The 24,483-nt window shown below is 40.3% G+C and overlaps 3 protein-coding genes across 3 annotated transcripts in view; 1 reads left to right on the top strand and 2 right to left on the bottom strand.

The window, feature by feature from the left end:
• Positions 1 to 5,046, bottom strand: part of LOC135476715 (retinal-binding protein-like) — a 34,155-nt gene extending 29,109 nt beyond the window's left edge. Inside the window, exon 1 of the mRNA XM_064756829.1 lies at positions 5,028 to 5,046. The gene's annotated coding sequence lies outside the window, so the exon portion shown is untranslated. The remainder of the gene's footprint in view (positions 1 to 5,027) is intronic.
• Positions 5,047 to 6,482: 1,436 nt separating this feature from the next.
• Positions 6,483 to 9,835, top strand: LOC135476717 (zinc finger protein 664-like). The gene is made up of 3 exons (XM_064756833.1): positions 6,483 to 6,616; positions 7,645 to 7,707; positions 8,343 to 9,835. Exons 2-3 carry the CDS (start codon positions 7,654 to 7,656, stop codon positions 9,354 to 9,356), a joined length of 1,068 nt encoding a protein of 355 aa, XP_064612903.1. The 5' UTR covers positions 6,483 to 6,616; positions 7,645 to 7,653; the 3' UTR covers positions 9,357 to 9,835.
• A 1,355-nt stretch (positions 9,836 to 11,190) lies between these two features.
• Positions 11,191 to 23,857, bottom strand: LOC135477023 (zinc finger protein 431-like). The gene is made up of 5 exons (XM_064757171.1): positions 23,830 to 23,857; positions 21,755 to 21,850; positions 19,849 to 20,804; positions 17,810 to 17,890; positions 11,191 to 12,941 (listed from the first exon to the last, which is right to left on the bottom strand). Exons 2-5 carry the CDS (start codon positions 21,809 to 21,811, stop codon positions 11,981 to 11,983), a joined length of 2,055 nt encoding a protein of 684 aa, XP_064613241.1. The 5' UTR covers positions 21,812 to 21,850; positions 23,830 to 23,857; the 3' UTR covers positions 11,191 to 11,980.
• Positions 23,858 to 24,483: the final 626 nt, after the last annotated feature.

Here is a 24,483-nt window from a genome sequence, read left to right as displayed (position 1 = left end):
CAGCATACTCCCTTTTCTAGAATCTAGCCGTCATGACAGTGCACACTCCAATCTAGAGCTTAACTGTCATTACAGTATTCACTCCTTTCTAGAGTCTAGCCATCATCACAGTGTACTGTCCTTTCTAGAGTCTAGCCATCATCACAGTGCACACTCCTTTCTAGTCTAGCCATCATCACAGTGCACACTCCCTTCTAGAGCCTTGCTCTCATCACAGTGTACACTCCCTTCTAGAGTCTAACTGTCAACACAGTGTACACTCCCTTCTAGAGCTTTACTGTCACCACAGTGTACACTCCCTTCTAGAGCCTAACTGTCAACACAGTGTACACTCCCTTCTAGAGCCTAGCTCTCATCACAGTGTACACTCCATTTTAGAGCCTAGCTCTCATCACAGTGTACACTCCATTTTAGAGCCTAGCTGCATCACTGTATAAACTCCCTTCTACAGCCTGGCTGTCATCAAATTATAAACTCCCTCTAGAGCCTAACTGTCATCACAGTGTACACTCCTTTCACAAGCCTGGCTGTCATCACAGTGTACACTCCCTTCTACAGCCTAGCTGTCATCACAGTGTACACTCCCTTCTACAGCCTAGCTGTCATCACAGTGTAAACTCCCTTCTACAGCCTTACTGTCATCACAGTGTACACTCCCTTCTACAGCCTAACTGTCATCACAGTGTACACTCCCCTCTAGAGCTGAGCTGTCTTTGTAGTGTACACTCCCTTCTAGAGCCTTACTGTCATCACAGTGTACACTCCCTTGTGGAGCCTAACTGTCATCACAGTGTAAACTCCCTTCTACAGCCTAGCTGTCATCACAGTGTACACTCCCTTCTAGAGCCTAGCTGTCATCACAGTGTAAACTCCCTTCTGGGCCCTTACTGTCATCACAGTGTACACTCCCTTTATAGAGCCTTACTGTCATCACAGTGTACACTCAATTTATAGAGACTTACTGTCATCACAGTGTACACTCCCTTCTAGAGCCTAGCTGTCATCACAGTGTACACTCCCTTCTACAGCCCAGCTGTCATAACATTGTAAACTCCCTTCTAGAGCTGAGCTGTCATCACAGTGTACACTCCCTTCTACAGCCTAACTGTCATCACAGTGTACACTCCCTTCTAGAGCCTAGCTGTCATCACAGTGTACACTCCCTTATGAAGCCTAATTGTCATCACAGTGTAAACTCCCTTCTAGAGCCTAGCTGTCATCACAGTGTAAACTCCCTTCTGGGGCTTTACTGACATCACAATGTACACTCCCTTTATAGAGCCTTACTGTCATCACAGTGTACACTCCCTTCTACAGCCCAGCTGTCATAACATTGTAAACTCCCTTCTAGAGCTGAGCTGTCATCACAGTGTACACTCCCTTCTAGAGCCTAACTGTCATCACAGTGTACACTCCCTTCTAGAGCCTAGCTGTCATCACAGTGTACACTCCCTTATGAAGCCTAATTGTCATCACAGTGTAAACTCCCTTCTAGAGCCTAGCTGTCATCACAGTGTAAACTCCCTTCTGGGGCTTTACTGACATCACAATGTACACTCCCTTTATAGAGCCTTACTGTCATCACAGTGTACACTCCCTTCTACAGCCTAGCTGTCATCACAGTGTACACTCCCTTCTGGGGCCTTACTGTCATCACAGTGTACACTCCCTTCTACAGCCTTACTGTCAGCACAGTGTACACTCCCTTCTACAGCCTTACTGTCATCACAGTGTACACTCCCTTCTACAGCCTAGCTGTCATCACAGTGTACACTCCCTTCTGGGGCCTTACTGTCATTACAGTGTACACTCCCTTCCACAGCCTAGCTGTCATCACAGTGTACACTCCCTTCTAGAGCCCAGCTGTCATCACAGTGTACACTCCCTTCTAGAGCCTTACTGTCATCACAGTGTACACTCCCTTCTACAGCCTAACTGTCATCACAGTGTACACTTCCTTCTACAGCCTAGCTGTCATCACAGTGTAAACTCCCTTCTGGGGCCTTACTGACATCACAATGTACACTCCCTTTATAGAGCCTTACTCTCATCACAGTGTACACTCCCTTCTAGAGCCTATCTGTCATCACAGTGTACACTCCCTTCTACAGCCTAGCTGTCATCACAGTGTAAACTCCCTTCTGGGGCCTTACTGTCATCACAGTGTACACTCCCTTCTACAGCCTAACTGTCATCACAGTGTACACTCCCCTCTAGAGCTGAGCTGTCTTTGTAGTGTACACTCCCTTCTAGAGCCTTACTGTCATCACAGTGTACACTCCCTTGTGGAGCCTAACTGTCATCACAGTATAAACTCCCTTCTACAGCCTAGCTGTCATCACAGTGTACACTCCCTTCTACAGCCTAGCTGTCATCACAGTGTACACTCCCTTCTACAGCCTAACTGTCATCACAGTGTACACTCCCCTCTAAAGCTGAGCTGTCTTTGTAGTGTACACTCCCTTCTAGAGCCTTACTGTCATCACAGTGTACACTCCCTTCTACAGCCTTTCTGTCATCACAGTGTACACTCCATTTTAGAGCCTAGCTGCATCACTGTATAAACTCTCTTCTACAGCCTAGCTGTCATCAAGTTATAAACTCCCTCTAGAGCCTAACTCCCTTCTAGAGCCTAGCTGTCATCAAAGTGTAGACTCCCTTCTACAGCCTAGCTGTCATCACAGTGTAAACTCCCATCTGGGGCCTTACTGTCATCACAGTGTACACTCCTTTCACAAGCCTGGCTGTCACCACAGTGTACACTCCCTTCTAGAGCCTAACTGTCATCACAGTGTACACTCCCTTCTACAGCCTAGCTGTCATCACAGTAAAAACTCCCTTCTACAGCCTAGCCACATCACAGTATAAACTCCCTTCTAGGGCCTAGCTGCATCACAGTATAAACTCCCTTCTACAGCCTAGCCGCATCACTGTATAAACTCCCCTCTACAGCCTAGCCGCATGACTGCATCAACTCCCCTCTACAGCCTAGCCACATCACTGTATAAACTCCCTTCTAGACTCTGTCTTACCATTGAGATACAATGGTATGAACTAAGAACCCTTCTAAACTACAGGAACAAACAATGCTGAACACATCATCAATCAGCTGTTACCATGGTTTTCCATTAGACTGTACATGTACATAAAATGTTCATATGAGAATCAAAATCAGCAAGAATAATGATGTCAGAATGAATTATTAATTCATCTGCATACAATTAAAAATCTGACATACACATGTAAATGTAAAATGCTTGTGTACTTAACAGCATTCTGGTCCCATGGGGCATTGGATACCTCTAAATCTAGGGCATACATTCTGCCTAAGTATTCGAGACAGACATGTACTATTATGGTACTTAAGATACCTATGTTTGACCCACATAAGATTATATGTAATGATTATTGTGTGAAGGACAACAGCCCTATAATAAGATGAATACTGTAACCCTATCCACCATGTCTAAACCACATTGGCCATCGCAGTGGAGCTAAACAATTACTTTTCCATCTGCCTTTTTTAACAAAAAGATAAACTTTAAATGGCTGGATACATTACATTAGGTGATGAAGTGCACAACATATGCTCTGAAAATAGGACAGAAAATGTAAATTTTGTTAAATTCAGAATTAAAAATTAAAAATACTGAACATATGAAATAAGGAAATACATGTTATCTTAATAACAAATCAAAACGTCATTTATTTGATGAATAAATCCACCCGGTAGACCCACATGCCAATTATACACCTGTCATGTAGGCCCACATGCCAATTATACACCTGTCATGTAGGCCCACATGCCAATTATACACCTGTCATGTAGGCCTACGTGCCCATTACCTATGCAAACCAATATTTCAGAAACTTAACTATAACATGTCTGAAATGTTCGCTCATTCAGCTCACACATGTTCCCATAGATGTGCTATGTGCACAGTTCTCAAGAAAACAGAAAATGGACAGTCTGGCTTAAAGTTCAATGCAGGTATTTCATGCAAGAAGACATGCAAAAAGGCAATGATATACATATGATTACACGTGGTGGTGATTTCATGCAAGAAGGCATGAAAGAAATGGACACACGCATGTACATGTACCAGGAAACAGGTTTCAACCTATACATGTATCCTGATAGAGCCACTACAAATCTGAAGTGAAAATCTGATGCTGGTTGGACCACAGTTTCATGCAAGAGGGTGCCAATCAGTCAAATATCACTCCTGGACAACAATTCCATTTCAAGAACAAATGAATACAAATCTTGATTATCACATGCGTGAGAAGCATAACATGACAAAAAGATGGCATATTTCCTCAGCCACGTAGCTTAATTTACCATTTCTGCAGGATCTAAATCAAATGTTTGAATTTTAAGGTGGGCTTCATGAACCATAATAATAATAATACATGCTGCCAATGACGTCACACTGACTTGCTATCTAACTTCTAGTACAATAGTATCAAGTTAAAATATAGTATTTAACTACACTGTCTTTTCATAATAATTTTATAAATAAGATGTAACACATGTTTAACAAATATATTTGGAATTTCAGCTAACAAATGTGTTCAGCCTGGATTTTGATCATAATATTTAATATATTTAATTTTTAATTTAATTTAACTGAAATATATTTATAAATAATATCATAATTCAGATTAAATGCATATTTTGGGATCCAGCAATAAATTTACATTCAAAGAGATTTATTAGGCTTGCATCACATCCTTACTTTGAATATTACTACCGGTGATCTGTACCAAGAAGTGGTCCCAAATACCCATCTAACAAAAATATTTTCAAATACCTTTTTCTCCTGAAAGAAAAAAATCTAAAGAAACCTTAACGTCATATATGTAAAGAAGTTTTCACACTTTTCATCTGATTTTAATTGTCATCATTTTTATGTTTTCTTCTCCTTTAACCGTGCTAGATTGTCATCCTGTAGTTACAGAACGTTAAATCTGACAGAGAAAAATGAAGTTCCCACACCAAATTAAAGCCTTGCAATTACTTGTACCTTGTTTCCCTTTTTCTTTTTTTCTTTTTTTTTCCTTTCCTTTCCTTTCCTTTTTCCTCTTCCAATACTTTTTCGCAGGTGTGATCTTAACATTAGATTCATTTCCTGTAAAAGAAAAAAACATTTCAGCACTATATATTTAAATGTGTAACATTTCTGGGTAAAGAAGATAGTGTTAAGTGTAGCACAGTCACTATACAATAACTGCATAAAAAGCTAATGTTACCGTATTGAAAAATTTATGCCATCAAGGAAAAAAAAGTTTCCAAGAACTTGGAACATCTGCTCTTTAAGTGATCAGTATATAATAAGTGTTTTACGGTGGACTTGATGTTGTCCAGGACTAATATAAGAGCGCTGTCTGGCAACCTGTTTCATCTTTAGGGCAGTTATCTAAGAATGAAGGATTATGGGTTAATTAATACCAAGTCGCCAGTGTCCAGCCATGTCGTGGCAAGCATTTAGGCCCTATTTAAGATATCTTGTACGGTATTAAGTTGTCTTGATACCATTATCTGGAAATTGGTCAATGTACTTCAGAAAATCGTATACTGACATAACTGGATATCCACATCTGAAATTCATTTTAAGGTTACCATAATATATTTTATCCTTCACATAGGCCCAAAAAAAAAAAAAAAAATTTCAGTCAACAGTACATGCAAAAGTAATGTCCTTATTAAAATAAATTCAAGTTACCTGTATCTGAAATAACTGACATATGATCTCAAATTCTTCTTGTGTTATATATGTACCTTTTTGGTTTGGTTATATTTGTGTTAGGAAAATGGATGTGTTAAAAAGAATTTGAAATACCGGTAGCCTAGGTGAAAAGATATCACGACATCTCGAAATACACAGTCCACATATCAACAAGAGCCTACTCAATACTTGAGACTTCTGAGAATGACTTACTGGTAATTTAAGATATATATTTGAAACTTAACGAGTTTTTAAAATGAAATAAAATAAATAAATAAATAAATAAATAAAATAATGCATAGACGCTTGATTGAACCACTGCTGGAAAGTTTGAGGTTTGTATTTTTTGCGCCAGCAAACATGCCAATCATTTGTGCCGGAAGGGTATTTGTCACCTTCCTAGTATTCAAACTAGACCATATTACTCAAGTAAATGTTGTCAGTGAAAATATTGAAAACTTACATGTACGGGCCGACTTCAGTAACAGCCTTCCCTGACCACCTTTACGACACGGCCCGTCTGCTGGTCGGGGTTTTACTTTTATTTTCCCGGTTCGCTTTTTTCTAGTCACGTGACTATTGTTATAGTTTTCGATTATGCATACCTTCAAAGGGGATTGATTGTCTATTTGTGACGAATTTAAATATTTTTTTCCAAAAGCATTTGGAATCCTCACATCTGTTATAAAATTCGCTTGCAACCTGGACATTTGCGTAGGCCGAATTTTGCGGCTGAGAATAAGTACACAACTTCTAAGACCCGATGAGTGACAGGTGCCCGGATAGTGACGGGCCCAGGTCACAAAACGTGCGAAGTCATTAGAGCCGAAGCCGAAGGAGACCTTTAAATGCTTTCAAACACCTAATGAAAACGTCATTGTATACAAGTGGGTTTGGATTTAGTACCTTGACTTTTGATATCAATTTGAATTTAAACTATTTGGTCTCAAAATGAAATGAAATATGCAAGTAGATGCATCGTTAATTGTGTGTCTGTATCATGTGTTGTTGTTGTACATGTTCAGCTGTGTATCTCATTCCGATCATAAAAATGTGAGCCCGAGATTGCTCTGGTTTTAGATTTGGCAAACAGTTTGATCGACAATGGATGGCCTCAAACCAACGTCAATACGCTTATTTAAAAACCTGATGGCAGTGCAGTTGCCATGGCGGCTTGCCACGGTGTCTGAGACAAAAATAACTCATTTGTTTGGGCCATCCTTGCCCAAACATAATTTTCCCAAACCTAACGTCAGAGAAATCTTGGACTGTAAATGATAAAGCAGATTGTTAACATAAGCAATAAGGTACAATCCAACAAACTTTCATACATATATACTTCACTGCGTTACCTCTGGATTCAAACTTTTGTATCGCGAAATCTATAGCACGAGACCATTTGGCTTCTTGTGATGGAATATGTTTGTTAAACGTGTTTAAAACAGATAAGTATTGTAAAGTTTAAGTGTGGATATGCTTATGTCATGAGTCCCAGCCTCATTCAGCAAAGCATGGATGAATAAAGTTATGAAGTAAGGTGGAGAGCAGAACATAAACAACAACCTAGCCTGAGCACAACAGCTGCAAGAAGTGTACTAAATAAGGCGAATCTCCATATCAGGAGTGTTATGACTTCATGTAGTTGTGGGTAAGAGATACTTGTAAACTGGCGTGTCTAAGTCAGGCATGAATTTATGGCAGTTGCTTACAGTGCTGTTGTTATTATGATTATGCAAGATGGATATTCAGTCAAGCCACTGCTGTAGATTCACGCCTGTTAGCTGAGTTTGTTAGAGCCTGCAACACCATATGTTAATATAGCAGCAACATGGGTAATGACATCTTAATTTCAAATGTTTGAGCTCAACTGTTTGTTTAATAGTTTTTTAATTGTTTTACTTTTTATTTTATTTAGGGCTTTGAGATGGCAGAAAATGGTGGCTTGGTATACATTGAAATGGATGGACAGTTGCATTATGTGAGTTCTGATTTATTACACCCAGAATGACACTTTGTACTGTGTTTTGACCTACATGGATACCATCCTCCATACCATTGTGCATGGAAATGTGAACATGGTCAAGGACTGTTCAAGATGGTTACATGATTGTTTGTTCTGTGTGAACCTGTGTAAACACAGGTGGTGGTAGTGTTGAGTGCTGCCTGGTTTCCTTTGCCTTTAATAATACCATCAATAAGTAGCAGTCCATGTATGATTGTGTTGTTAAGTTGCATGCTATTCAACCACTCCGACACATAAGATGTGAGTTCAATCCTGGCCTTTGACAGGGAACTTGTACACTTCCTGCTTTCACTATTGATGGCATCCTGGTAACAAACAGTGATTGATGACACTGGCTGTTTGTACAATGAAGATCACTTATAATTATATCGTGTGCATATCTGTAGATCATACTTTGGAAATTTCATCATGAATTTGCCATAGGTTAGTGGATTACCCAGGCACTCTGGTTTCCTCCACTTAAGAAATAAATGAAATAAATAAATAAATAAACGGTAAAAAAAAAGAGGTCTAACATAAGGCATGATTTTACTGATCAATACTGAGCAGATCACAAATATTATATCACAATTTATATTCATGTTTTCCAGCTCCAGCTATCACCTGTTGATCCACCCACAGGGACACAAGTCAGTGCAGATGTTCCCTTTGTAGATAATTCAGAGGTCACACCCACAGGTGGTCCTGTTGAGGGTCGACAGGGCGAAGATGAAATTTCGCCAGCAGACCCCAATAAGGAGCCACCAACTCAGTCTGCAAAAGAAGAGCTGTCTGCTCCAGCTACATGGACAAAGTCTACAGGAGACAAGTCACATGAATGCACTGTGTGTGGCAAGGGATTCAACAAATCAGCGTACGTCAAAATTCACATGCGTGTCCACACTGGGGAAAAGCCTTATGCCTGCCACTTGTGCGAAGCTCGCTTCACGGGCAGGACTGCACAGCAGCGGCACTTGCTGCGTCACACCGGGGAACGGCCGTTTAAGTGCGACATTTGTGGCAATGACTACGTGCTTAAGCAAGATCTGCGTGAACATCGCAAGGGTCATGGTTTTGACGCAGAAAAAAAATGCGTATGTGATGTTTGCGGCATAGCTTTTCGCTATCCATTCCAGTTGAAAATTCACAAAAGACGTCACACTGGTGAAAAACCTGTGGAGTGCAATATTTGCCATACAATGTTTCGCACGCCACAGACTCTGTATATACACAAGAGGACTCACACTGGGGAAAAACCTTCCAAGTGCCTGTTCTGTGGCAAGCGATTTGCCACAACATCTGATAAAAACAGACACGAAATGATCCATCGCAACGAAAAACCTTTCAAATGCGATTTGTGCGATAAGCATTTTCAGAGGCGATACAAAATGGAAAGTCATCGAAAGGTTCATTTCAAGGAGACTGTTAAAAGTGCAAATAATACCAAAGACAAAACTTTCCAGTGTGGTACTTGCGATCAAACATTTGCCTTACAGTTATCCCTTGATCTACACATGAGAATGGTTCACAGCACAGAGGAGGTTGAGCAGGGCCAAGCTAGCGAAACATCTTACAAAAACGGAGAAGAAAAGGACTCAGAATCTGTTATTGTAAAAGTTGTGTGATTTTATTGCGATGAACATCATAAACAACAATGGAATGTCATTGTTAATGAGGTTAATGAGGTCGCATGTACCCGTGAAATCGACTAATTCGTGTGTGTGACCTCAAATTTAAACCATGATTATGTTACTTGTTTTACGTGGTACCCAAAGTCCAACTTCTGTTATTCTTAGAAAAGTGTTTTGAGGCTTGTGTGGAAGGCAGGATGATACCTTACTAGCAGTGAAAGTAATAATTGATGACATTTATTTGCACTTTTATATGGACTTTTTGATGGTGAATTTTTAGGCCAGATTCAGTAATCACGGTTATATGTAAAAAGTGGTTGTTAAATCGACTGTGTTGAATACAAGTTATGTCCCTTGGTGGCTAAGTGGTTTAGGATGCTAAATTGTAGACTTTAGTGTTTTCTCATGACCTATGAAATCAGGTTCAAATCCAGCTGTTGCCCTCCAGATCTCCACAATGGATGACTGAGATAAGATGTTTGTTATTTCATTGGTGTTTTACGCCAATATTTCACTTACGCGACCACGGCCAGCATTATCATGGGAGGAAACCCTGCAAAGGCTGGAGGAAACCCACAACCATCTGCAGATTGCTGGCAGACCTTCCCACATATGGCTGGCAGACCTTCCCACATATGGCTGGAGAGGAAGCCTGCATGAGCTGGACTTGAACTCAAAGCGACCACATTGGTGAGAGGCACCACACTGACATGGTAACCACTGCTCCACTCCTATTCCAGAATTCCAGAAAGATATGTATGTACGATGATTTTGATAAACTACTGCTGAGGTCAGAATGAAATGGTAGAAGTAAAGGAATAAATGCATCGTACAAGGTTTTGCATTTCTTATGTTTATGAACAATGTGCATTGGTAAGAAGCTGCTGGAGTCATTGCCACTTTAACCACGTTGGCCACATCGGCCTGTTAACCGTGGTCACCCGCAAACCACATCGGCCCCACAAGAAAGGACTGCTTTCTAGGACTTTCCAGTTTATAGTGCGGTCACTGTGAGTTCAAGTCCAGCTCATGCTGGCTTCCTGTCCGGCAGTACAAGGGAAGCTGTGCCAGCAGCCTGTGGATGGTTGTGGGTTTCCCCCGGTTTTTGCTCACATTAATACTGGTTGTCGTCGTATGAGTGAAACATTCTTGAATACAGCGTGAAACATCAATCAAATGAATGAATACCTGAACTTTTCTCATCGATAGCAAACACCTAAAGGAAAAGACCTGTAAAAATCAATACAGGCATCACTTAATAGACCACTTAAAACCATGCACAAATGTACTTTCATTTATTTTTTTTTATTTTTTTTGAAGGGGATTAAATGCGCTCTAACATTTGAATTCTAAGGTGGTCTTTACAGACCATACTATCAGAGTTTAGGAACTCTGACGTTACAGGAAGTCTTTCCAACTATATTCACAACACTGAATGTTGGAATAACTTTTTTTTTTACCCATGAGTAAAAGATTGCTGAAAATGTCAAAATTTCCTTTATTCTTTCTGGTGAATATCATTTGAAAAAGTTGTTACATCAGAGTTCCTACATACTGTCAGTATGGCTCATAAAGCCCACCATAGAATTAAAATATTTGAATGCCTTTCAAGACTCTTTTGAAAAAATCTAAAAAAAATAAAACGAAGTAAATTTTACGCATTTCACGCATAAGTTTTTAAGTGTAGGTATTTTTATGCATAGTTTCCAGTTGCCTGTCCGATGATTGGTTTTCTTTTACTTTAATGGGTGATAACAGTTCAGTTCCCAGTTTCACAAAACAGCACGTAGCATTTTTTTTTAATCATACATTTGTTGTGCGATATTTCGTACATCACTATTACTGTACCATTGTCCTATATGTGTGATTATGGTACATGTACAACATCTTTGTGAAACTGGGCTCTGGCTTTCATTACGTTAATCAATGATGTTGTTCAGATACATGTACACAACATTAAAGCTACTTTTTCTTTCATCTGAGTTTCTGGATCATGGCTTCAGATCTTGTCCACATCCTTTATATAAGAAACAAAACAACAGCCAAATCAATTCATATCATAATTTATAGATAGTTGAAATACATGTGTCAGGATCTATATTTATCTGATTGATGTTTTACACCAGACTCAAAAATATTGTCAAGATTTATACCTTCACAAATTGAAGTGATGGTTCACATTGTTATATCACACATTGTTCTTGTGAACGATCAATGCATGTTAAACAAAAATCCAAGTTTCTCGTCAGTCTGATTATCTGTCACCTATCAGGGGCCTCTGTGGCTCAGTTGGTTAGCGCGCTAGGGCAGGAGTCCTATGACCCAGGAGTCTCTCACCAATGCGGTCGTTGTGAGTTCAAGTCCAGCTCATACTGGCTTCCTCTCCGGCTGTACGTGGGAAGGTCTATCAGCAACTTGCGGATGGTCGTGGATTTCCCCCGCGCTTTGCCCCGGTTTCCACCCACCATAATGTTGGCCGCCATTGTATAAGTGAAATATTCTTGAGTACGGCATAAAATACCAATCCAATCAAATCAAACCTTTCACCTATCACTCAAAAAATAAATTGATATGGTATTCAGAACTTCTTTGGGCACATCCTGTCTGCATTATGACTTTCACGTACTTTGCAACTGTGAATTTTCACTATTGCCATTTCTACCATGAACTAACTTTACATGCATATCTCTGGAAAGTTCCAAAGCAAAGCTCCTGTCACAGATGTCACATGTATGGGTTTTCTTCACAACAGTATTTTCCGTGGAAGCCAATTTCCGTAGAGTCCCATGTTTCACAGATTTCCTCTTCCCTCGGGCCCCCGATTGGCCTGATTTCTTCTTCCCGCGTCTCCCAGATCGCGCTAATTTCCAATTCCCTCGGACCCCAGTTATCACTGATTTCTCCTTCTCTTCACTCTCAGTTGTGATCATTTTCTTGACACAGTCTGATTTCTGGTGCCTTTTGAGGTGACGGACCAAGCTGAAGCACCTGCCACATTTTTGACATTTAAATGGTTTTAGCATGGAGTGAACTGCAGAATGTCTGTACAGCTCATGACCATCAAAGAAACCTTTCCCACACAAGAGACACTTACAGTGTTTTACCTTCTCATGGACTCGTTTCACATGAACAGCCAAGCTCGCAGTAGAGATAAATTTGGCGTCACACACTGTACACTCAGCTGGTTTTTCCCCAGTGTGTACTCTCCTGTGCACTTTAAGCTGACTAGGATACCTGTAAACTCTCTGGCACATATCACAAGGGTATTTCTTCAGTAGCTGTTCCGCTATTTCACTGTGTATTTTTTTATGCTCCTTGAGTTCGTGCTCTACAATGTAACTTTTCCCACATGTGTCACATTTATACGCCCGGATTTTGTTGTGTCGTTCAGTGTGCCGCTTCAAAGCTGTGCTGCCTGAAAACATCGCCCCACACAAGTCGCAGCAGTAACGTTTCTCTCCAGTGTGCGTTCTAATATGAACATTCAAAGTTGACCGACGAGCAAAGCCTTTCTCGCACACAGCACACACATGAGGTCTGGCACAATCAATAAGTGATGCTTCCATTGTCATCCGATGGCTTGAGTCTTAAGACCACACACTTGACAATGGATTGCTGCTTTATATATGGCATCAATATTTTCTGGAAAAAAAAAAAAAGATTTTAAAAGTTAATGCCACATGTAGATTGAGGTACTTTATTTAATGCACAGTACTTAGTGGTATATTGTAACAATTTTTCACTTCTATGATGGTGCTCAGATTTATTCGGGGATTAATACATGTGACATGGATTGTAGCTGCAAACATGTCAACTTTGATTCAATCGGTGAAGTCACAAGAATTACAGTGGTAAATGGTTTCTAATGTGTCAGAGGATATTTTGCTATGTCTCCTTACTGAAGAGTTGTACTTTGAACTGGTACCTTGCCTTACATGAACTTTTGCATTAGCTGTGTCAAAAAAGTCTGGATTAAAGTGTGAAATTGTAAGAAAAAGGAGATAACAGTGTGATTTTTCCTTGTGGTAAGTGTTCGAATACAATGTACAACTACCAGTGACAACTGTGGATGCAGGCGTTGTTTCTGTTTGAAGAAATCGCACAAAAAATATGCATCTTTTCATCCCTGCAACATTAAAATTAGTTACACATTTGCGACGAACTGATCAGTATGTGATAGGCGTTACTGGTGAAGAGTATTCAGTCTCCAGTAAACCTAATGCAAAATGACAAATATGATAGCACATTCATGGGCTTAGTTTACTGCTTCAAAAAAACATAGTGCTAGGACAAAATTTTAAAGTCTCCTGTACTTTCACAAGAGACACTCGATAAGCAACTGAGGTGCTGGCGACAGAACGCTGAGACTACTGCTGAAAATTTTTAAAATGGAATGTGGTATGGTTCCTCCGGAGTGTGAGCAATGGTAAAGCCATGTAGGGTTAATATAATTAGTCCAGCCCAGGCCTGTGTGATGGAACCTTCTTGTGTGATGGAACAACAATTTTAAGCTTCAGACATTAAACTGGCTTTCTGACGTAATAAACGTTGTCACCGCTACTGTAAATAACAAATGTGAACCTGTCTATCCTACATGTAACGAAAACTGGACCCGGGGCCCTGGACTGTACACAACAAAACGTTTCTGTGCCACATAACTGTTGCAATCTTGCTGGTAGCTCCGCTTGCTGGAACACCAAACAAGACAGGACTTCACTCTCTGACTGATTTTTCGGCCAGAGAAATTCGATGATATGCATTCCTCAGTAAATATACCTTTGACTGAGATTGTATCAATCAGACTGGATCCGTAGATCATCACTTATGAAATGCCCTTAGCAGAATGTCTTTAATTTTGTTAAGTGCCGGCTTACAGGCCGTGTCTTTGTTTTCACGAGAGATCTCGTGATGTTTCATGAGAAAATAGTCACAAGTGCTCATTTACGCCTCGTTTGCTTCGAACAGCCATATTTTAGATATGGAACAACATCATATCGTTAAAACAGCCATTTCGTAATGTTTAATGGCAGGTGAAGTTGTCGTCTTCATGAGTCAGATATGAAACTGTTAAGGAAGAAGAAAGTGAGTGTTCCAATGGTATTAGAAAATTTTTGCAGGATTCGGTGTGCGTGACATTGAGGGAAACAAACGGAATCAGCCGAGTAGCTGCCAAAGCGACTGGTTGTTGTTGTTGCTGTAAAACTGAATGCATCGGTAAAAAGTAAGTTGTGGGGCCTTCATTTACTACTTACTAAGTACCATGTACACTTTTCTCTCAACTATGGGGCGGCGCTACTTAAAAAGTTAGATGTCACTTTGAATTGCCCTTGTTGAATAGGAGTTCTTTATGTGTTAATAACGGACAACTTCAGCCAGAGCATTATGTTACGTGATCATAATGGTGATGAATATGTAGCGGTGGTAACCCCATCGTGTCGGCCTGCACTGGAGGAATTACAATCAGAACATCATCTAGTCAGAATGCTCACTATATAAAATGCATGTTCAAGCTAGCGGGATGGGCTTCGATATATGTCTGCGATCATAATATATGTTATATACAATATGATCTATAAAAGTTGTTAAATGTTGCTATTGTAAAATACACATTTTAGAATTATTTCTGGACTTTAAAGTTTGAAAACTGATGGCATGTAAATATGATTGTCGATGTATAGAGAAATGAACACGGCGATCTGTTGTGGACATGATATTTCTGACAAAGATTACACAATCAGGCCTACTGATATTTATCGTGTACTCACAAAAATGCCGAGGCTTACAGGGATGTGTACACGGCGCTGACTGACTGACCCTAGTTGTAGACCATCTCACACTTACAGCTACCTGAGCAAAGACATGTGGCCTGGCAAGGTTGTTGCCTTTGTTGATCATCCAATTCTCTGATGTTCATTGTGAAAAAAACAAAATTCTTCAATAAATTATCATAACTCTACCACATGACAGCTACCTCAGCTTTACAAATCCCCAAGTTGTGACGTGCATGCGCAGAGCTACATATAATATACACCTATATTTTTCACAGATGGCAAATGTCGCTACAGAGATTATTTTGGAGTGCATTCAGCTTGCTCCTGTTGAAGCCTTGAGCCAGCAGCCATCTGCAGAATGGGAAGGGAAAATACCTTGTCATCAGCCAAAGGAGAAAACCAGCTCAGGGAGTCAAACATGCCAAAGTTATTCTTGTCTACATTGTCCAAAAACCTTCTCCAAGTCATCATATCTGAAATTACACACAAGGATTCACACCGGCGAGAGGCCCTACCACTGTGACACATGCGGGAAGAATTTCTACGATCAGGCAGGACTGAACAGGCATAGCTTAATCCACAAGGTAAAAATAAGCTCAAACTGACACTAGCTGCATGCAACATCCCCCAAGGAAAATTTCCTGTCGGCTTTCATTCAAGCCATGTTTAAAGATAGAAGGCATATGTTAAAAAGATATGGGCCTCACTGGCTCAGATGTGCTGGCCAACTGTGGCCATCAGGCCCCTGACCAGTTAGGTTGTGTGTTCAAATCCAGCTCCCGTTGACTTGTTTTTTCTTGTTTTTTTTTTTTTGTTTTGTTTTTTTTTTTTTCTAGAAAACAACTGAAGGTACACAAGTGTGAGATCAGGACAGTTCTTGAATTATTATTTTGGGTGGGGAAATGTACAGTCCCTATATATACTTACATTTAGTTAATGACTGCTTTATTGTTCAAATTTTGATAATTCTGTTCTGCTTTGTTTTTTTTTTTTAAAAAGGGACTGAAGCCACACAAGTGTGAGATCTGTGGACAGCAGTTTAGGCAGAAGTGTGTTTTGAAGAAGCATGCTGTGCGCCACCTCAGTGCTAGCCAATTGGCCGCAGTAAGGTGTCAAGTGTGCGGAGTCGCCTTCCAGTTCGCTTCTGAGTTAAAGAGACACATGGTGAAGCATGACAGACCCGGAGAAAAGCTTTTCAAGTGTGACTACTGCGAGAAGCGCTTAGCCTCCAAAAGTTCTCTCAAACTTCACACCCGCCTACACACAGGAGAACGTCCGTTCAAGTGTGCCTACTGCCCCAAAACCTATGCCACTCGCCATGAATGGCGAGGCCATGAAATGAACCACACCGGCTTAAAACCGAACAAGTGTGATATTTGTGGAAAGACGTTCAGTATCCCCGCTCGGCTGAAAGCACACAAAATTGTTCACGATGCCACCCAGACAGAAGCGAAATCAAAACCTGGTGCTAAGGAAAGCATAGATAAACCATTCAAATGTGGAAAGTGTGATAGAACTTTCGCTCTGGAACTGTCTCTTAGACTTCACCAGGACATGGCTCATCCCGAGCGTGCGGGGTCATAGCCATTTCACTGGTACAGACACTGACATAGAATAGGGTAAATTGTCCGTTGTCATTTAGGGACTCATCGAATAGAATGGTACCTGTATTTCTGGCAGTTGCATACGTGTATGTCAGCTGTTATTAAAGCCACAGAGCATTTATTAAACAGCGAAAGTTATCTGTATCACTGTTGCGGAATCTTTCATATTAGTTTTATATCAGATTTCTTGACGATTTCCTAGTCCTGTGAATGACCTCACTGTCTGTTGGACAGTTTGGTAATACAACCTTGGCCAAGAATCTTCAGTTTTTCTGCCTCTACGTGAAATACGAATAGAAGTTGGGATACTTCAACATTACCTAGACAAACCTGTTGCATGTACAACATAGCGATAGTCAAAGGTGGTGACTGAACGATGGAGTATTTATGTAATGCTAGAAGTTTAACATCATACTTAACAATATTTAAGTCATATGACAAGGAGTCAGTTAGTTTGTAGATATATTGTGTCGTTTTGAGCCCATGCTGCCACACTGAAGTATCATTCCGAAGACACCAACCATGACAACCCATCCAGTGATATTGTACTAGTACTAGTGCATAAACCTCTCAGTGTCAAGTGCCAAGCAAGGCAGCAATAAATACCATCAAGTACAAGTCTGGTATGAACCGATAAGAGTTTGATCCCGGGTTGTCCTGACTTTGAAGCGGATGCTCTAACCAATAGGCCACCGAAGCGGTGCGAAAGAGTAAGGTATCCAAGTCATATTTCATGTGTTAATGTTATGTAATGATGGTCCACAGGCACAGTGCCAAAGGTAACTCTGAAGAAATTCATTTTGATAATCGATCTCAAAATATTTCATTGAACAAGTCATCCTGAGGATGCCTTGTTCCGAGTCAAAACATTGAGAATATTCTTAAGAGTTATTTTGCATATTTATAGTACATCTTAACAGGTTGTAGATTGTTTACCTTACTTACCCATCTGGTTGGTTCAGTCCACAAACAACCGGTGTATGGATGTCGTTTGTTTATTTAACTTACCCATCTGGTTGGTTCAGTCCACAAACAACCGGGTGTATGGATGTCGTTTGTTTACTTTACTTACCCATCTGGTTGGTTCAGTCCACCAACAACCTTGGCTTCTATTTCCACCAGATTTTCACATCTTAGAGCAGTAAACCAGGAGCTATGGAACCATGAAAACAGTGGTGGGTAAACACAGTTCAAACACTTCAGGATGTTAATAGTGAACACACTTGGTACTCTGTGCTGTGAACTGTTATTTCCAACCACTCTGTTTGCTTTGAGCATGTATATTTTTGTTGAGAATAGTTTGGGTGAAGAAAACCACCAGATTTTGTATCTTCTTTCAATTCAGATGCTTCGTTATCATGTAATTATCCAGTGGAAGTCCTGAAACTATTCTAATCTGGCTTTAATCCAATGAACATCCAGCATCACATTGTCCATTCTTGAGTTATTATGTCAAAGACTATCAGTGGTTAACTGAGGAGGTTCCATGACAGCATGGCGCATTGACCCAGCAGTCTCCCACCAATGCGGTCGCTGTGAGTTCAAACCCAGCCCATGCTGGCCTCCTTTACGGTCATAGGTGGGAAGGTCTGTCAGCAACATGCGGATGATCGTGGGTTTCCCCTGGGCTCTGCCCGGTTTCCTCCCAGCACAGTGCTGGCTGCCGTTGTATCAGTGAAATATCCTTGAGAATGGCGTCAAACACCAATCAAATAAGTAAATAAGTGGTTAAAGAACATCATATTGATGATATAAAGCACCTCACTTATAGCACAGTAGGCAGATTTGTCCACTGACAACAGCAATGTAATGAGGGAAAGGTGTATGACATGTCGTTATTGCACATAACAGGGACTGAAAAAGTTTGTTTTGAGGTTCAAGGGACAATCATGTATTTGACACCCAATGATAGCCCTGGATAAGTCAAGTCTATCATCACAAATGCGAGACAGCATTGATCACTTATCGTCACCAACATCTCACAAACAACAGGCAATCCACATATTCACAGTCCATGATCCAGATTGCAGCCCCGCATAATAATTAGCCACGGTATTCTGCAAAAACTGTGGTAATTACTGACGCATTGTTTTTAGGTCAGCCGACACCAACTGAATGAAATTGTGCTGTTGTGTTGACATTAAGTATATAGACAAAGATACAGGATACGAAACAAAATAAAACCGTACTACAAAACCGTATATGGCGAGAGTAACCCACTAAAACTTCATTTACGAGGCAACAACTTATTAAACTTCAATCAGAATTAGTAGATTTTAGAAGTAAAATTGCTGCCATGGAGAGTGCCGTTGTAACAGCCATCCCCAGTGAATTTAGATCAGCATTTTAAACGGTGTGGCAAATTTTCCCAATTAAGAGGGCTGGCATGGAGCCTGCATTTCTTGTGCCAAGAGATATTAGTACCAAATTCAAAAGTAAACTACATGAATAATGTTCACGTTTTATCTACCGGGATCAGGGTATTGTTTTTTCTAAAACAAGGCAACAAGGGGTATTATCATCATTATCATAAGGCAGATGCTTGAAGGCTAGAAAACATTTATTTCTTTAATCCGTTTCAAACACTGTACTCAAGAGCTTCCCACTTACATGCATATGAAAGTAATCAGGTCAATGAGTGCTAAGTGGACACTGGAGTGACCAGAGTAAACCATTGTCATACATCAGTTACCTGACCACTTTTGACTTATGGTCAAGCCAGGTATTAGACATTTCAGCCCACTTGGTCAGCAGGAGCCCCCACCATAAATTACAAGTGCTTCATGCGGGAATAATTTTTTTGTAAACAAAGCAATATTATATGTAACACATTTAAATGTAATGCATTTATCAGTTCTGTCTTTTAAATGCCTGTGTTTAAGAAGCCCGAAGCTCTGGCACCTATTGCACAAAGCCTAAGTTGACTGCCACGGGAACATATTCTTTGAACATGTGTCGCCACAGTAGTTATAATCAACTTAGCCTACATGTACAACAGCTTTGGGAAAGCAGCCCTTAGTACTTTAGAGAATCAGATCAAAAGAATAAAAGAGAAGTTCTGCAGAATTGTAACTTGTGTAACGGGTTAAAGATTAAATGTCCACGGACTACTCTGTTTGATCGCCATTCTTATGAACCAAGTCTCTATGCATTTTCAAGGACAGTTCCAAAGCGAAAGACCTGTTACAGTCTGGGCACTTAAAGTCCTTGTTCAATGGCAAAATGTTCGAGTGAACCCGGTTCGGAAGTGGATTTTCGTGAATGTTTTTGACATGCGAAGCCCTTGTCGAGGAAGTCCCGAAGCTTTGTTCACAAACACTACATTTGAACGGTTTCTCTCCTGTGTGTGTACGTTCGTGGCGTTTTTTCCCAGTGGTGCAGACAAAGGTCTTATCACAGTAAGCACAATGGTATGGTTTTTTCCCTGCATGAACTCTTTCATGTCGGTCTTTGGCAGACTTCCGACCGAAGCACGTTCCACAGTAGCTGCAGACAAACGGTTTTTCGCCGGAATGCATGATCTCGTGAGACCGTAAAGCAGCCTGGTTGAAAAAAGCCTTCGGACAATCTGGACATTTGAGCGGTCTGTCCTCATAATCTATGTCAGCGATGGACTTGCCTTGCTTGGTTTGCCTTCGCATGCCTTCATGAGCTCTGACGTGGGTGTTCCTGTGCGTGGACTGTGTGAAACTCATGTCGCAATACTTGCACTTGTAAGGTCTTGCTCCCGTATGAACTCTCATATGACGATTCAAACCGCTCTGATGTGAGAATTTACTCTCGCAAACTTTGCAGGCATAAGGTTTCTCCCCCGTGTGCATTCTGATATGCAATGTCAGGTAAGCCGCTCGTTCAAACACCTTGCCACAAAAAGAACACGGGTATTCCCCATTCCCCTTTGTCGGTTTCACTTTCACTTTCGATGATGCCGTTGTTGCTGAAGCTGGATCATTGCTACCTTTACTCCGCGGAGGTAATACTGTTATAACAAAATGTGACTCTTTGTTTGGCGATAAACTGGACTTGACAATCCCGAAGGTTGGATTTCCTTGTCCAGCCAAAGTTCCCTGAAGGTCAAAAAAAAAATGACGCTCGAAGCTTGTAGAGTTCTGATGGATATTAATTAACCAGTTTAATACATGTACCTTGAAACTTATATATGCATTTATTTATTCATATTTTAAAGTGACAAATGGGAATCCTGAGACAACACAACAGATGATGTCTGATTTACAAATTTTCAGGACACTACTCTAAACTCGTGCATAATTATGACATTTCTGTTACTAACTACTAAGTATTATCTTGTTGCAACAGACATTGGTTCATTTATTTTAATTTGTGTTTTCTTCAAGGTGCCAAGGCAGAAGTCAAGACTAACCATAGCTCAAGGTCTACCTTACTGAAACTTGGCAAAAGTTCGAATTTAAAACCTGAAAGACATTGCTTCGACTCACTTGATTCAAAAGTTTAAATGTCTGGATTACTGTTATTTTAACCATATCGTGATAATTCCAGTTTCTTGACAAACCTCTTCACCCAATGGTCAAGCCAAACAAGAGGGAGCAGGACATGTGAGCTTCTTGGCCAATGACAAACCGATATACATCCCAGCCAAGGGAGCCTGGACAAAGTTGACTGCAGAATTTAAAACGATTTTACAGTGGGCCTTATTACATACCAAATGCATCTTTACATCCAAAAATCAATCAAATGGGTGTGACAGTGAGCCGAATCAGCCTTTCAGGTGTCTCACAAGTTCACTCAGGTTTGGATGAGGCAGAATCGAAGTTCTTGCAAACTAACGCAGCTAAAATACTGAATATACATCTCTCACAGTCGTTCCTGTAGGCTCAACAGTGCCATTAGCAGCTTCCATAAAATACTTTACTTAGCCCTGTTAGTATCTGAGAACCCCAAGGACTTGCATAAATTTTGCTAGGATTTGCTAGACTCCTGAAATGCTGAATTGGCTCACAGTGAGTGAGAAGCTCCTGTGGAAAAGAAGCATACTTACAGCATGTTTATTGGCAGGAGTATTTTGGTATTGCACAGGTTCTCTCACCAACTCCATTTTCAACTCAGAGATACAGGCTTCATCTGATGTACATTGCTGAAAAGAAAAAAGCACACTATTTATTTTGAGGAAAATAAACAACCATTTGATTTATTTATTTGATTGGTGTTTAACGTCGTACTCAATAATATTTCCTTTATATGACTGCAGGTAGCATCAGGGGGAAAGAAAACCAAGCAGATATGGCAGAGCCAGGAGGGAAACCCACGATCATCCTCAGGTTAATAATAACTATTTGAGAGCTACTTTTGAGCCAGTTTGATATACAATATATACCTAAAATGAAATATACATCACTGGTCACTCTTTTGTTTGCATGGGGTTAAAGTCGCTTTCAACATTTTATCGTCTAGAACTATTTCACGTTGTTCAATTAAATTAGGCATTGGAGCCTATTTTCAAGAATTTCTGTTATTTACCTGCCTCAACGTTTAATCGTTGAATTCAAAAACGCTGTAGGTTCATTCCGCAAGGCACTCTGCAGAAAACATGAATAACGAAGCAGATGCGCACATGATCGCTGCAAGCTTTGATTGAACACTGTATTACTGCCGCCTCATAGTAATGCTTAGCTCCACAAGTGAAGTTGACAGCAGATTTAACAATGTATTACCATACCCAGCTGCTAGGTCAGCTTCACACACTTCTGCAATGATCCCAGATACGCTCACTGTTCTACTTTAACAGTGACCTTAAATTTTAAGTATTAAACCCTGACCTTGTAGATGTATGCATCGATGAACAGATAAATCATGTCTGCATTCAAATGTAGCTTCAGCTTTATGTTCCGATCAATGGGTCCGGTAGAGTAAATCTTTGGTGTTCTGACAAACGTCTTCGGTTCGGTATACTACCGCCATGTATCAACTAACTTTCACGCAATAATCAATTTCATGTCACCTGACATTGTGAAACACTGGTCTTTGCATTATGTGGTTTTGTTTACTGGACTTCCCTGACCTTTGGCCAAGGGTCACACAAAGTACCAGAGAAAAGTCAAAAGAGCCAGATGTCAAGCGGGAACTGCGTTAATTGTGGCTGTCATTTTTCCACAGCAAGGAGACATGTCCAAAGAGTTTCTTTACTATGAATTGTCAACAAATCAAAAGCAATGAGGGAGGTTCTAAGTAATTTATTTGTAACCTTAGCGGTCGCAGTGAACTGAATATACATCTGTGTGACGCACAAGCTATTTATAGCTGACAGCTTATGATGTTTCCAGCTGGAATGCCCGCATCACATGACAGGGAGTACAACAGCCAAAAATGGCAACCAACACATTAAAGGCATGGACACATGGAGGCAACTTGCGCGCCCAAATCGTTTGATTTTGTCATCCATATTGGAGTAGGGACCTTGCATGTTTGTCTTGAAGCAACCCTTTACATGTTGTGTCTTCGCAGAAACCAGTTTTACGCAGGTTAAGACATAATAACTTCGTCAAAAAACTAACGTTCTGCAACCGATACTCACAGAACATGTTGGACATCTTGCATGATACCACAAGTCAGGTTGTCTGCTCGGCACGTCAGTGCATCGTTAGATCAGTTGAGCCACATTCGCACGGCTATGTAATGCTATGCCAAAAATATGGGAATTTGAAAGTTCTGGTTGCTGTTATATGCCATAGCAAGGTCAATTCACTGAAGGACCAGATTTTCACAATGAGGATATGAGATGTCAGAATTTTAACATAGTACATGGGACTGCGTGAAATTCTGCGTATGTTACAGCTTGGTCTTCTTGACTCGTTGCCATATTCCCAACACATTCGCCAAGGCATTCGTAAGAGTGTTTATACCGTAAGCGAAAGCGATACCGATCGGAACTATCAGTGGCAGAAATACAACAACAGCATCGCGCATCTAGACTTGTCGTTCAATGTGTCCAAACACCTTGTCGTTCGTTGCGATAAGAAGGGTCTCTAACAAAGCCTGTATAGCTCCAAAAGCTACCATCATTACGGGGATAAAACACTCAAATTATAACAAAAGACTTAACTATTTTGATCTTACAATTTTCCTGTTGACTGCCACAGCCGTTGTCAATAGGACACAGGAGAGTGCCTAAAGGGAGGTCACTCTGCAATTAAAACCCTTGCCCCTGTTCTTGGTGACTGATTTTATTTATAATATTTCTTGTTTTTAACGCCATGACAATCAGAAAATGAGTTCATCTCCAAATGAATCAATAAACGAATCAACGAATCAATCAGCCAAAGAATCAGCAGGCCAATCAATGAGTCCATGTATCTGTCAGATTTTAAAATCAGCCAATTTAAGAATTTAACTGTACCGTACTGGTACAGACATGACAGGTGCCAAAGAATAAAATCAATCAAATAATCAATCAGCCAATGAGTAAATCTACCAAAGAATAAATCTGACAATGAATCACTCAATCAATAAATGAATCAATCAACCAATGAACAATCCAATCAATGAATCAGCCAACAAATCAATCACTTAATGCATCAATAAATCAGTCAGAGAATTAACTAGCCACTGAATCAATCAGCAAACGGACCAATCAGCCAATAAATAAGTCAGTGCACTGATGATTGAATTCACTATTGAATCATTCAGACAATAATATAATAAGCTTAATCAAACAATCAGCGAATGAATCAATTTAGCACTGATCATTAGGCTAAATCTACCGATAAATAA

The sequence above is a fragment of the Liolophura sinensis genome, chromosome 10 (assembly GCF_032854445.1).
Source record: "Liolophura sinensis isolate JHLJ2023 chromosome 10, CUHK_Ljap_v2, whole genome shotgun sequence".
Classification (NCBI taxonomy): Eukaryota; Metazoa; Mollusca; class Polyplacophora; order Chitonida; family Chitonidae; genus Liolophura; species Liolophura sinensis.
This window is presented reverse-complemented; position numbering and strand designations above follow the sequence as displayed.

Coding starts and splice junctions, on each gene's coding strand:
- LOC135476717 (XM_064756833.1), top strand. CDS start 7,654: ATGGCAGAAAATGGTGGCTTGGTATACATTGAAATGGATGGACAGTTG. Junction 7,708..8,342: donor TGGATGGACAGTTGCATTAT/GTGAGTTCTGAT, acceptor CATGTTTTCCAG/CTCCAGCTATCACCTGTTGA.
- LOC135477023 (XM_064757171.1), bottom strand. CDS start 21,811: ATGGAGTTGGTGAGAGAACCTGTGCAATACCAAAATACTCCTGCCAAT. Junction 17,891..19,848: donor AAGAATGGCGATCAAACAGA/GTAGTCCGTGGA, acceptor ATGGTTCCATAG/CTCCTGGTTTACTGCTCTAA. Junction 12,942..17,809: donor GGACTGAACCAACCAGATGG/GTAAGTAAAGTA, acceptor TTAAGACTCAAG/CCATCGGATGACAATGGAAG.